This window comes from Canis lupus, chromosome 22 (assembly GCF_003254725.2).
Source record: "Canis lupus dingo isolate Sandy chromosome 22, ASM325472v2, whole genome shotgun sequence".
In the NCBI taxonomy this organism is placed as follows: Eukaryota; Metazoa; Chordata; class Mammalia; order Carnivora; family Canidae; genus Canis; species Canis lupus.
The window spans coordinates 60,663,918-60,678,223 of NC_064264.1; the positions used below are offsets into that span (position 1 = coordinate 60,663,918).

Here is a 14,306-nt window from a genome sequence, read left to right on the forward strand (position 1 = left end):
AGCATCCTGAGCCTGAATTTGCACTTTCAGCAGCTCTGGGAGCCCGGTGCATGCTGCAGTTTGAGATGCAGAATGCCTGTCCCTCCGTCCCTCTGCTATCCCTGGCACAGCCACTCCCTGCCCAGGCTTTATCGGCCCTGTAATCCTGACTTATGTTTGCACCTCCACCCACCCCCACTCTCTGACTAGCAAGCGATTGAGCAAGTGTAAACAGGTGAGTCCCCCACCTCCCTGTCGGGTCTGGGGTCTGTGGAACTCGATGCAGCTTGGCCAGGAACCAGACAGATGGGATGCAGCTGACAGCAGACCTGACGTCCGGGGACTGCCCAGCCCTTGCCTCCAAACGGTTCTCAGGCTGCTCCCTGCTCCTGCCCCGTGATGGGGAGGCTGCGCCCACACGACCGGGCTGTGTGCCTGGCCACCAAGGCCACCCAGGTGTCAGAGAGGGCACCAGTGAGTGGCTGAATCCCAGAAGCAGAGTTTCCGTGAGCTCTGTGCCTCTTTTGACGGTTGGGGCCGAAAGTGAGCTATTCAGCCTCACTCAGCTGCTGGGCAGCTGGCCAGGGCGGCCCCTCCAAGCCAGCGGACTTCGGGGCTGGAGGCAGATGTCTGTGTCTGCTGGGCCGTGTGTACTATGGGTGCTTCCGTGTGGCTGCCAGCTTCTGAATCATGCGCCCTGCGCCTCCCACTGCCACCACCTTCATCGCCACCAGCCCGAGGCCTGGAGTGCCAGGCTCCTTGGGGGCAGGGGGGTCCTCAGAGATGCGAGCATGAGCTGCCCTGTCCCCAGGCTGAGTAAGGTCAGAGACCCATGGGTGGGGGCCAGAAGCAGGATCCACTCTGAGTCCTTTCCCTCGGTGGGTGCAGCTAGGACCCTTCTCCGTGAGCTGGGGGTGTAGCTGGGGACCCTTGCGCTGCTGGCCCCAGCTGCTGGGCAGCACAGAGTGCAGGGCCTTGCTCTGTGGCACCAGTTGTGTGGGCACCAGAGAGGCTAGGAAGGTGTCCACGTCCTGAGGTCACTCTGCTGCATAAGTCTGTGCTCCTGTGGGCCAGCATCCAGGTGGGGCGGCAGGCGACACAGGTATGCAGGGGGCATCCCCTGGGCCCCAGGATGGGTCCCAGCATGTAGGCAGCCTTGCTGTCTGCTCCTGGGGTCTGTCTCCCTCAGCATGTCCTCCAACAGCCAGGAGTGGTGCAGGGACCCCCAAGAACCAGGGCTCCTGCCCAGGGTTGGGAGGGGTGGGACAGGGCTGCTCTAGGGCACAGTGTGGACCTAGCCCGGGAGGCAGTTTGGAGGTTCTCCCCAGCTGTGCTCATCTGCTGTGTGACTTTGGACAAGCAACTCAGCCTCTCTGAGCCTCCATTCCAGGACTCTGAGCTGGAGAGATGGTGGTCCCTACATCATGGGACCATGGTGAGGATTAAAAGAAGTACATCTGCCCTTGGCAGCCCAAAAGCACAGGAAATTCCCCTCCTAGAAAGAGGGTCCCAGCCTGGCCTGGGGGAGGAGCCCAATGACTGGGCATGTGCTGAGGAGCAGCAAGATGAACTCAAGTTAATGTCCAATTGCTTTGTGTGAACATACGACTTAAGCAGGCTCAGCATGCAGCCCACTGTGGGGCTAGAACTCAGGAGCCTGAGATCAAGACCTGAGACCAAGAGTTGGACACCCAACCTACAGAGCCACCTGGGCACCTCTTCCCCTTATATTTCATTTGTATTTTATTTATTTATTTTTTTAAATTTGAGCTGTTGGTAACTTGGGTTTCTCTGCTATATTCTCATCAATGCCTGTTTGTGATGCTGGTCTTCCGATTACAACTGTGACAGTATGGAAGGGACACGGGGAGTGGGACTGAGGCCCTGGGCCCGCCCTGGCCTGGACGGTTCCCCGGCCCTGCCCGTGGCCTGCACTGACCCCCAAACGGGCATTTGCATAAACACGAACACTCGGTTGAGGGCATTGGGCCCAGCACGGGGCCCAGCATGGTGGGAACGGGTGTGTTTGGGCTGCAGGAGAGAACGTCCGGGGTTTGGAAGCTCCAACCAGGTGTGGCGTTCCAAGATCCAATGTGGGATAGCAAAGGGAACCTACCCATCACCCATTGCGGACCATGGAGAGTCCCCACCAGTATCAAAGCTCCATCCCAGGGAGAAAGTGAGACACAGAGTCAGGCCTCGCTCTCTGAAATGAGAAGAAGAGAGCAACAGTGAGAATCCTGTCTCCACACACTGATGGGTTTGCAGAAGTGACCATTGACCCTCCCAACAGCCCCAAGAGGGGAACACTATTTTGGCACCTGTTTTTGGAGGAAAGGAAATTGAGCTGACCCATGGTGCCTCAAGGAGTCACCCCAGAGTGCGCTCCCGTTGCCAGCCCCCATGGCAGTGCCCCTCCTAGAGAATGGGGTGGATTCTGGTGGTCTGGTGACATGCACAATGAAAACGAGTGTCTCTGGGCTCTCCGTTCCCTTCCACTGTGGGAAGGGTGAGAGCCCAGGTGAGTCATGGCTCAGGGCTTCCCAGGATGCGTGGACCCCTCCAAGGAGGGTGTGTGCTGGCCTGTTGGGAGGTCTCAGCCCCTGTGTCCACCTGCTGTGGACAGAGCTCACACAACCGCCTGAGATGCTGTTTCCTCCCGTCCCTGCCGTGACCCCAGCTGAGCCCCTGGGACAGAACTAGGGCTGCCCCACATTGGCTAAGGGCTGACTCCACTTAGGCCAAGACCTGCGTGGGTCTCCCTGGAGGGAGCGTGTGCCCGCAGCGGCCGGGGCTCCCTGGACTCCCACATCTGGCCGAGGACAGGAGCTCAAGTGACAAACTGACCTTCCCTAAAAAAAGAGCTAAAGCAGCTCCGATGACAGGTTGGGTGGGGTGCCCCCCCACAGCTGTGAAATGCCATTGATCATGGCTTCTTGCTGTGTGTGCACGAGGGGCTCTGTCGCCCAGCAGGAAGGCTACTCTGGCTGAAAGCGGACCTCGTCAGCGTGTTTACCTTACAGAACCGGATTACCATGGGCAGGTGGAGCCCCGCATCAGGTGTGGGCGAGCACGCAGAGCAGCAGCACCCGGCTCTGTGCACCACTGTCCGCCCCATTCAACCTGAGTGAGGACACGCGGACGGCCCCGCTGTGTGACGTAGAGCCGGCCCAGCACGCCCAGACCGGACCATTGCCTGCTCCATGTCATTCTGATTTTCACTTGAACCCAGAAGTGCCTTCCTCACATTTGCTCAGACTTGAAATTAGCAATTGGAGTCAGCACCTGGGCGTGCCCGCTCCCCTCCACGGGGATTGGCGGCGGCGCCGCTGCTGGCGCTGCGCGATTGGCGGGTCGCGGAGCTGCCCGAGGGCGAGGGCGGGACCGTCTCCACTGTGACTCGCTCCGCGGGCCGAGGCAGGCCGGGTGGGGTTGTGGTTCCACGGCCTCGGCGTTCTCTGCGGCGCCGCGTGCTGCTGATGCGAGGAGCCGTTTCTGGCCTCCCGTTTCCAACAGAGGCTTGTGAGCCTGCGGACACCTTGGGAGGTTCCCCCGACAGTGTGGCCACACCATCAAGAGCGATTTCATAACATGGACACACATAGGGACCTCAGATGCCAGGACTCATGTGACGTACGGGTCCTAAACTTGTTTGGAGGACTTAGCCGCCTGGTCAACCCAGAAGGGCAAGTGGTCGGCTCTTAGGGTGGAATGGAGGTGCCTGAGCTCCGGGAGGGGGTCTCCTGGGTCTCTGCACGGTGAGAAGGCCGGCGTGGGGCTGGGGGTCTCCACAGCATGCAGGATCTTTAGATAAGAACAAGTTCTGGAAATTGCCCGGACTCACAGAAATGCTGCAGTCGGCTCGGACGCTTCCTTGGCGTGGGTTTTACCAAGCAGCGCGGAAGCGGCCCAAGGATTATAGGAGGCATCGTTCTAGCTAAGGTCTTCTCAGAGCTCCCACGAAAGCCTGGGATCCTGCTGCACGCGCTAACTGCAGATCTCTCTCCTCGTTTCAGCTTACAAGATGCTGGCATTGGATTCATCCTGGTCATAGACCGAAGGCAGGACAAATGGACCTCCGTGAAGGCATCCATCCTGCGAATAGCAGTAAGTGTGGGTGCCCGGGCTCTGTGACGCCTGCCCCTGCTCGTCCCCTGTGCCAGGAGACAGCAGTGGGTCTGTCCGGCTGGCAGCTCGTGTTCTGAGGACCAAGGCTGCATGGTGCACTGGCCTCAGGGGCCAAGGTAGGGCCAGGGGCCGCGAGGGAGCCCACGCCTCCCTGGGCTGCTGAAGTCGCTGGAGCATGCGCGTCTGTGTGTGCATGGGCATGTGTGTGCATGTGCATGTGCGAGTGTGTGTGTGTGTGTGTGCGAGTGTTCTGTTCTCAGATGCGTTCACTCTTAGTGGGCTTGTTAAGATTTAACAACAGTTCCCCCGACTGGGTCGTCTCTGACTGCTGAGTATGAGCAATGCTGAGGAGGGGTATGTGGTCCTTCTGACATGGGGCTCGAGCTCCCGTGTCAAGCAGAGTCTTCAGGCTACAAGTTTGAAATTGCGTTGAACAGCTTTTGCTAATTGACCCTCTCCTTTCCAGAAGGGCTGCTGACCCTCTAGTTTTCCAACTAACCCAGAGGCCTCGGCCCTCCTTGCCTCCTGCCGGCTCCAGGGACCCCTGAGGCCCCTTACCCGCACAGAGGGTGGCTGCCCTATGCTTCCTGCTGGGGCTGTTTTTAACCTGCAGCAATGATTCAAGAGGGAAGTCAAGTAAGCAGCCTCTGCCCTGCCACGAGCTCCCTGTGCAGCGCTTCACCCATGCTCCCTCACGGCAGCCGGAGACTCATGGCAGGAGGGGGACCGGAGCAGGCATGGCTGGTCACTGGCTGGGACACCTCTGCTGCTCCCAAGCATTTCTTAAAAACTGAACCCTCGACAGAGTAAAATCCTCAAAACCTCTTCTTCTGGGTCGTGTGTGCAAACTATCTTTGGTTCCTGACCTCTGAGAGGCCAGTGGGCTGTGGTTGCAGGTGGAATGGAAAGACTACCCCCTTCCCTACGTGGCCTCGTTATCCTCCTAACAGTTAAAGGCTTGGCGTCTGCTCTTTTCTTACAACTGCATCGTTTGGGTGCAAACCTGTCCCTGTGGTTCCACCTTGTCCTTCTGAAAAAATGTCCCTGCAGCATCCAGTCCCTGCAGCCTGTCCCTCATCCCCGCCCCCACACATCTGTCCTATCCCTCGTTCCCGCCCCCCCACACATGTCCTGTCCCTCATCCCCACCCCCACACATGTGTCCTTCCCTCGTCCCCGCCCCCACACACATGTTCTGTCCCTCGTCCCCACGTACATTTGATATTTCATCAGCAGTTAATAGCCAGTGTGTCCATTTCACTACTTCAAATTTTAAAATAAACATGCATGTGACGTCACATGGCAAGCTAAATCAAGAATTAAATTGTAAGAACCATATGGTCACATGCACGATAGACTTAAGACAACCATTTAAAATCAGGAAGTGAGGGATCCCTGGGTGGCGCAGCGGTTTGGCGCCTGCCTTTGGCCCAGGGCGCGATCCTGGAGACCCGGGATCGAATCCCACATCGGGCTCCCGGTGCATGGAGCCTGCTTCTCCCTCTGCCTGTGCCTCTACCTCTCTCTCTCTCTCTCTCTGTGACTATCATAAATAAATAAAAATAAAATAAAATAAAATCAGGAAGTGAGTCCTGGGTTGAATACCAAGACTTCCCAGTCAAGTATGTCGCTGTTTAAGAAGGTAATAGTGTTATAGTAACAACATTCTTCAAATTTAAATAATCTCTCCAGGTCTTCTACGTCTCTAGCTTGATCTAACTCATGCTCAGACGCATCATGATGTGGTGGACACAGGCGTCAGACCCTTTGCCGTAAGGGTCACAGGTGTCTCCTCTCTGCACACATGCCTCCCCCAGGAGGGCCCCTGCCCCAGCCCTGCAGATGGCCTCTGCTCCTTGCAGCCTTCCCCCTCCCCCTCCCACCTCCTGCTCTGGGAGGCACAGCCACTCCTGCTTACTCACCATGGGTTCCTCGAAGTTGGGTCAAGCTTATGGCAGGCACCCAGCCCCGGCCCTGGACAAAATAGGTTCACTGTGAATGTCTCTCAAGGCCATCAGCTGCTCCTGGTTAGAAACAGGAGAGTCCCCAAATACAAGATAGTTCTTCAAGAAACAGGTAAATTATTTTTAAGAACTGAGGTAGCCTGCGAGTGAGTGCAGCCTGTGGCTGAGCCGAGTGGCCCAGAGCAGACCTGCAGGAGCCAGGGATGCAGCGCTCTCCGCCTGCCAGGGGCAATCCCAGCTTCCTTTGTCACCGATGTTATAACCAGGTGGATTTCTAAAGCATGCTGGCTCACCCTTAAAATTTTGTTTTGTGAAAATCATAACTGAAAAGCTGGTGTTTGAGATTTAATATTTACACAAATTTGTACACAATAAAAATAGTTTTTATTTATTTTTTTTATTTTTTTGAATTTATTTATTTATTTATTTATGATAGTCACAGAGAGAGAGGCAGAGACACAGGCAGAGGGAGAAGCAGGCTCCATGCACCGGCAGCCCGATGTGGGACTCGATCCCGGGTCTCCAGGATCGTGCCCTGGGCCAAAGGCAGGCGCTAAACTGCTGCGCCACCCAGGGATCCCCAAAATAGAAGTTTTTAAAATCTCTTTTTTCCTATAAGCCTTGAGGTTCCCCACGACTGGTTTGGAAACCCCAGAAGTTAATATTTTTTCAGCATACTTGTCAAAAATTCTCTTTAACTCCAATTCTTTGTATTATATGAATATACTGGTCACATGAATGCCCTAAAATCTGTGCATGCCTTTAGCATGTTTAAGAGTCTGGTACGTGCTGTGCTGTCCTGGGATTGGGGCGTTGGAGATATAAGCGGGGCATAAGCAGGAAGTGTCCAGCCAGGTGGGGTGCAGACAGCTGACAGACACTGGGATCGGGGTGTGATCAGAGCTGGCCAGCATGCAGGGATACGGAGGCAACGCCAGGCAGTCCTGCAGGGAGGCCAGGAGGCCGCAGGCCAGGCCCTGTCGTTGTGTGCATGTGCCATCTGGGAGCCGGCTGTGGGATGTGGCGGACGACACAGCTCTGTGGTGGGGATGGGAGATGGGAGACAGAGCTGGCAGGCTTGTCCCCGTGCAGGAGGGCAAGGTGGGGAGAGAGCTGACCCGCTGACACGGTCACCCGGGGCTGTGAAGCCAAACTTCCAGCTTCAGCTGGAGGGGCTTTGGGGAAGCTACCACCTAGCTTCAGCAGACCAGCACCCTCTAAAGGGTTTCCACTCCTGCACAGGTACTCCCCGTGCACACCTCCCGCCCCCCCAGGACCTGGGCAGCAATACACTGCAGGTGGTGTGCCAGTTCTGTGTCTCTCCAGACGTGCATGGCCGTCCGAGCGAGCTGCGGTGCTTACGTGACAAGCCATAGCAGGGGCAGGGTGCTGTGTGTAGCCGCCTGGTGTGCCAGCTCAGAAGCAGAGACTTCCTTGTTTTGAGGTGCTCTGCTTTCTGTTCGGATGCCTTCCGCTTGGCTTGGAACAGAAAAACAAGGAGCCAAAGTGCAGAGCCCCTAGAATCAGGTGTGCCGGGTATCCTGAGCCAGCTCTGAGGGTGTTGGGGACGATGGGCGTGCCCGCCTGTCACCGTCCTGGTCACAGCAGGTGGACAAAGCTGCAAACATGGAGACACGGTGCCAAGGACGCAGATGAAGGCATCTTCTGGAAAATACCTAAGTGTACCATTCTAGGGCTCTGTGTCCCAGCTTAGCCCAGCTGTGCATATGTGTGCACGTGCATGTGCATGTGAGCCGTTGAGGGTTTGTGGTAGTGCGTGTGTCTACTGTGAGCCAGCCTGATTTGAGCTCAGCGTGTCCCAGACCTGCTGCTGAGCAAGGGCCCAGGGGAAGGCGCTGTGAGTCTGTGTGCGGTAAGAATGTGGTTTTCACCTGTAAGGCCAGTGCCACTGTGAGTGCAGAAAATGTACAACACCAGGTGTCCAGGGGTGCAGTGTCTTTAGGTCATCCAGTTAGTATTGCACACGTGGCAAAATAACATTGCATCAAACAGCTCGTGCGTTCCTACTCTGTGCTACTTACTAGAGTCTGAGCATGAAGTGCTGAGCGCTGATGGAGGTGAGGACAGGAGCAGTGTGAGCACCAGGAGGGCTTCCCCATGGAGGTGATGCTGGATGAGTGTCAGAGGGGGAGGGGGGGTTGTCTAGCAGAGAGAGGATGATGAGCAAACCCCTTGGGGTATGAGCAGAGGCAGGAGGCCTGGGGGTGCTGGGGGTGAGAGACGGGTTAGCAGGCGGTGGCATGTCCTGCTCCAGCCTCACCCAGGAGTTGGGAGCAGGGTGGGTTGTGCACAGCAGCCACTTGGGAGGTCCAGCCCTGACCAAGGCATGGCCAGCCTTCTCAGAACCAGTTTGCTTGGTGCCCAAGTACTTAGGCAGTTTAGAGGAAGTGGACACGCATGCTGAGCAGGCAGTAGCCAGAGGGGACAGGGCTGTGCTACACTCGCCCTATGTTGTGGTCACCATGCTGCAGGGAGAGAAGGGACCAGGTCGCTCACATGGGGCAAGGTGGCTGGAGGTTGTCAGCCCTGCACACCAGTTGGTAGGTCCCGGCACGCCAGCGGGTGGGGGTGCCAGTCCACACAGAGTGTTCCAGAAGGGAAGGTGGGCATCCCACAGCGCACCACCGAGAGTACTCCGTATCATGCCAGGCCTTCCTGCAAGTCACACCCTTCCTGTGGATTGTTCATTAAGGTGTCTGTTTCTTCCTTTTTTTTTTTTTTAAGATTTTTATTTATTTATTCTTTTTTTTTTTAATTTTTTTTTTTATTTATTTATGATAGTCACAGAGAGAGAGAGGCAGAGACATAGGCAGAGGGAGAAGCAGGCTCCATGCACCGGGAGCCCGACGTGGGATTCGATCCCGGGTGTCCGGGATCGCGCCCTGGGCCAAAGGCAGGCGCCAAACCGCCGAGCCACCCAGGGATCCCTATTTATTCTTTATTTTTAAGATTTTATTTATTTATTAATGAGAGACACACAGAGAAAGAGACAGAGACACAGGCAGAGGGAGAAGCAGGCTCCAGGCAGGGAGCCCGACGTGGGACTCGATCCCAGGACTCCAGGATCACGCCCTGGGCTGAAGGCGGTGCTAAACCGCTACGCCCCCCCCCTCCCCGGGCTGCCTGAAGTCTGTTTCTTCCTGGTGTTTGTAACGGTCCCTGACACCTACTGAGGGGGTTGTTAGAGGCCGCGTCCTGAGCCCCTGCCTCTGGGCCTCATGGCCAGGGCTGCGGGAGGCCTGTGCTTACCGCCGACCTGCAGAGTCACGCCCTCCTGCGGTCACACCCTGGGGTTCTTAGTGCACAGCGTGTGCTGGATTTTTGGCCATCATCAGCCAGACTGAGCTGCTCCATCTTCTGGTTACCTGTGTGATGTCAGGCTGGAAACAGGTGACTCTGAGAACCTGGGGACAGTTTTCAAACAGCGGTCCCCAGGCCCTGGGTTCCGGAGGCTCCAGCATGTCCGGCAGTGTTGGTTGTATGTTTGGACACACACGGTCCTCTGGGATGTTTGTCCAGAAACCACGTCACTCCCCATCTCGAGATGACATTTCTGTGGCCTTTGCATTGTGCGCATTCCCATGGCGCAGGGTAAACAGGATCACTGGACATGGAGCCTGTTCCAGCCCCTCTGGGGTCGCCGAGGAGATTTGTAGCCCTCATCCCAAATCCTCCTTCCACTTACCTGTTTGTGAAATGACACTTTTGGAAGATGCAGGAAGGTAAAGGCTAGGAAAGACTGGAGTGGAGAGAAGGCCGGGCAGGAAGTGCCTCCCACCTCCAGCCGCTGGCAGCCCCGCTGCCCATGGACTTCATCTCAGTGGCATTTTGGGAGAACAGGGCTCAGCATCTTCTCCTAAGTCCAAACTCTCGTCCTCCCCACACACCTGCCACGAGGGGCACATGAGGGTGATAAAAACAGTTATGAAATTTAGAACCAATGACTCGCCTCTGGAGAGAGACTTTCCTAAGGAACTTTCCTTAAACAGAGGCGGCCAGCGTCACAAGATGCTGGTGACAGGTGACCCAGAACCTGCCCGCGGGGCTTCTGACCTTCAGCGCTCTTCCTCTGCATTCTTTCCTTTCCACTCAAAGGAGCCAAACTGCATGGGCGCCTCTGGCGGGAGTGGGGATGGGCGCCCTGCCTGGGGGGCTGCCCCAGTCACACCCCTTCGGGTGCCCAGGCCCAGCTGCCAGTGGCGAATGCAGCTGAATGGGGAGACTGTGGCCCCTGGGCACTACTGGTCAGAGCCCTGCTGCCCCTGCGGCCTTGGACATTTAGCTGGTGCCCATCCCCTGGGTTACAGGGCTGTGCAGACGTGTCGGGGACCCTGGGGAGGGCGTGAGCCTCCTCCCACCCAGAGGCCATGGACAGCCAGGTGTGAGCATCTTCCTGGGGGCTCTGGGGATGAAGGTGGCTGCAGGCAGGGGATCCTCCAATGGGATCTCGGGGTACAGGGCCAGAGACACAGCCCAGAGTCACCAGTAGGCGGGTGGTGGCTTCAAACTCCCAATGAGGCAGCGCAAGAACATCTGCAGGTGCAGCAGGCTCTGCAGGTGGCCGGGAGAGGAAGAGAATCCCCAAGGGAAGGTGAGGCATGCGCTGTGGCCCACGAGTGGGGGCGGGAGGTGGCCCCGCCAGGACGATCATCGGTCATCGGCAGCCTTGGGTCAGGTGCACATGCAGCGGAGACACAGGGATGGGAGCCACCTGCCTGAGGGCCCAGGCAGGCGCTGGGCAGGATAGGGCTGAGGTCAGGAGGCCACTGCAGGCTGGGCTCTGGACTCTGGCTCGTTTGCAGGGGGGCGCGTGGGGGAGTCTCTGGAAGTTTTGTGTAGGAGGTGTCCTGACACCACTAATACCTTACAAGGGTCACAGTGGCTCTTCTGTGGAGAACAGACTCAGGGCCGAGGTTGGCAGGGGTGGGGTGGGGAGCTCAGTTGGTGGAGAAGGACTGGGGGGCCCGGGGTCAGGATATGGAGGGGGAGTGCACATGCTGTGGGCCCAGGAGGAAGGGGCAGGCAGGAGGGCCCTGGGTGTGGGCCCAACACTGACTGGTCCCTGGCACTGGTGGGACACCCACCTGGGTCAGCCTGATGCCCACAGGTCCAGACCTCATTCAAGGCTGTTCTCCCCACTTTTCTCCTGTTCCAGGGACTTGCTCTTATGTGGAGATGAGAGGCCCTGGGGTCGCTCAGTGCAGGTCCAGCCTTGGGGGCTTGGGGTGAGGCCAGGGTCTCACCCGGGTGGCCCTGAGGCTGTGGGCCGGGGGGGGGGGACCTGTCACCGGGTCCCTGCTCTTGTGGCACCAGCTTCTCGATGGGACTCCGGGGCCCGAGGGCTGTGTCGGTGGGCTGTCTGGGGGCATCGCCTGCTTAGTGGCAGCACCCAGGTGTTGACTGCTTCCTGGAAGTGAAGCTGCCAGAGCCACGGTTCCTGGAGACCTAGGCTCCTGAGGATGCCTGCTGGGACGGGGCTGGTCAGGGGGCACAGGCCAGGCTCCCTCCCCACCAGGGCAGCTCCCTTGCCAGCACCTCGCCCTGGGGCTCATGTCCACCAGTCCTGCGCAGGGCAGGGTGGGTGTGACAGTGCTCCCAGGGGCTGCAGCCTGGGCGTCCATCTCGGTGGACAGGGGAGCAGCTGAGACTCGTGGATCTATGAGCTGCAGAGAGCGCCGTGGACAGGCTGGCGCCCTGGCCTGCCCTGCGGCTCTGTCAGCCCAGGCTCTGCCTATCTTTGCTGTAGATCCCGTTTTACTGCGTGTGACCCGGTCATCCAGAAACCAACCTCCGTTCCTTCAGAATGTCTTTGTCGGGTAATGGGGTCTTCCTGGGAATCAGCGTCTGGAAGTGACCTGGTACCCAGGACAAGCTTTCACTAAATACCTGCCATGCCTCGTTGCTGAGGCTTTGTGCAAGTGCTGTGCGTGGCTGTGCATCAGGAGAGTGCGTGGGGAAGCCTCTTTCTTGTCCCTGCTTTACACATGGGGAAACAGAGGCAAGGGCAGGCCAGTGTCTTGCCTGAGGTCACACGCCTCATACGCAGAGCCGGGGGCCAACTATACTCGTGTAACTGTGTCTATAGGCATGTGCACTGGCATGTGAGCTCACTCACTTGTCCCTGTTTGAAGAATGCTTGTGTGTGTCCACGTGGCTTTGTGTTTATTTGACCAGTGTCTGCTCCCTGGGGCTGTCCTGCATTGGTCCCCAGATGGGGCTGGAAACGACCGTCCCCGCCTCACAGTCTGGAGCTGGAGGTCCAAGGCACAGGTGCTGGCAGGCTGGTTCTGGGGCCGCGAGGGAGATGCTGTCCCTGCCCGCAGCTTCTGGGGGCTTCTGGCAGTCCCTGGCGTTCCTTGGCTGGTAGACATGCCCCTGTCTGCACATGGCATCTCCCTACGTGTCCATGAGGACCTGGCATGTTGGCTCCAGTCCCCACCAATAGCCTCACATAAACTTGGTCATTTCTGTGCAGACTTTGTCTGCAAATGTCACGTCCTGAGAGGTTGGAACTTTACGTATGAGTCTGTGGGGACGCAGCTCAGCTTCTAACAAGTGTAATACGCTGGAAACCCATGTGGCATGCTTGCACCAGCACCAGCACCGTGATGTTTCCCTTTTCTTTTAAGAGGGGAGTGATCTCTAACAGAACCAGGGTCAGTGACCACATCTGTCCCAGAGGGACGTCCTCACAGTCTGCAGCACATGGTCAGTGGCGGGTGGGTGAGGACCCGTGACCGGTAGCACGTCTGTCCATGGCATGTCTGCCCACGGCCCTCCTGTCCTCTTACAGGCATCCTTTCCAGCAAACCTGCAGCTCGTCCTTGTCCTGCGTCCGACAGGGTTTTTCCAACGGGCTCTCTCTGACCTCGCTTTCAAATTCAATAGAGATGACCTTAAGATGAAGGTGCCGGTGAGTACACCCTGCCCCAGCTCCAGGGTGGAACTGCGATCTGGACCCCTGCTCCATCAGGGAGACTCTGAGGGCCCAGCCCCAGCACAGCAGGTGCACCCATCACACAGAGCAGCTCCGGCGGGAGCTGCTCATCCTCCTAATGCTGCCCAAAGCAGCAGGATCCTTCCCTCCTTCATACTCCCCAGGGAGCGTCCACACTGTGGAGGTGCAGGCGCTTCATGAGAGCTGTGAGCCTAGAACGTTCTGACCGAGTGAGGGTCCGACCAAGGAACAAGAGAACCCAATGGGCCTCCTCATGAGGAATAGCCAGGCTCAGCTGGTGTTGGGGTCAAGACAGGGCCAGGGGAGTGGGTGCCAGTGTTCCTGGGCCTGCAGGGTGGGTGGCCCCTGCCTCATCTCCTCACCCTAGCAGCACGTGCAGCCTGCCACCAGCCACTGCCCTTGAGGAAACAAGGCCACACAGGGTCCCTTCCACCTGTGTGCCCAGGAAGCCTGTGTCCCATGACGCCTGCTTGCCAGCCCATGTCTCACCAGCTACGGGAGCAGCACCGGGCCTGGACCACCAGGCAGCCTGCCCCCCAGGTGCATTTGTTCTCCAGGAAATCACCCCTCTGTTGCGAGGAGGACGAGAACATACGGGGCCAGCCCCCAGGCACCTCGGTGGTGGTTGTCTGAGTCTTTCCTGCTCCTCAGTGTACAGGATAGCAGGCACTCTGTGCGGTCAGGGGCCGTGAGTGAGGCGTCACCGGGCCTTGTGGGCAGGTGGCACTCAATAGCCCCAAACCATGGGCTTTGGGGTCATGGGGGACACCGGTGCACTCACTGTGTTTGCAGCACCAGACGCCTTCACTTCTGATGACCCATGTCCTGGGAGCAGGTCAGGACAAAACTGCAGACATGCCGGCTAGAGGCGAGGGTCCAGCACTAAAACCACCAATGCCTGGCCTCCTCCTCCGACGGCCACGTCGTGACACCCAGATGTCCTGCCTTCCCTACTCTGGGCCAGGGAACCTCGATAACTAACGATGGGTCTCAACACAGACATGTGGGAGGAAAGCAGACGGGCCTGTCCTAAGGGCGGCAGTGAGCCCTACAGATGGCACTCTTGGCCCAAATCAGTGAGTTCTCAAAAATCATCACTGAGTCTTCAGCTCCCTGACCCATTTTAGATACCTCTTTAAAGTTGTAGAAAAATCCTCTCAAGAATGCCATTGCTAAAATGCTCACTTTAGCAAAATGTCACGTTTCGGTGCTGTGTGCAGACCTTGTGCAGGACAGGAAAGGTCAAGAGAAACGGTC

General features: G+C 57.7%; 1 protein-coding gene across 13 annotated transcripts in view; it reads left to right on the plus strand.

Moving 5' to 3' along the window:
• Positions 1-14,306, plus strand: part of MCF2L (MCF.2 cell line derived transforming sequence like) — a 132,579-nt gene that overhangs the window by 93,770 nt on the left and 24,503 nt on the right. For 12 of the 13 annotated variants that reach the window (XM_035704548.2, XM_025441300.3, XM_035704546.2 and 9 more), the window contains exons 4-5: positions 3,996-4,086; positions 12,885-13,004. In XM_035704548.2, coding sequence (XP_035560441.2) covers positions 3,996-4,086; positions 12,885-13,004 — 211 coding nt within the window. Of the gene's footprint in view, positions 1-3,402; positions 3,738-3,995; positions 4,087-12,884; positions 13,005-14,306 lie in introns of those variants that run through there. The other variant, XM_025441310.3, reaches the window with a different exon arrangement.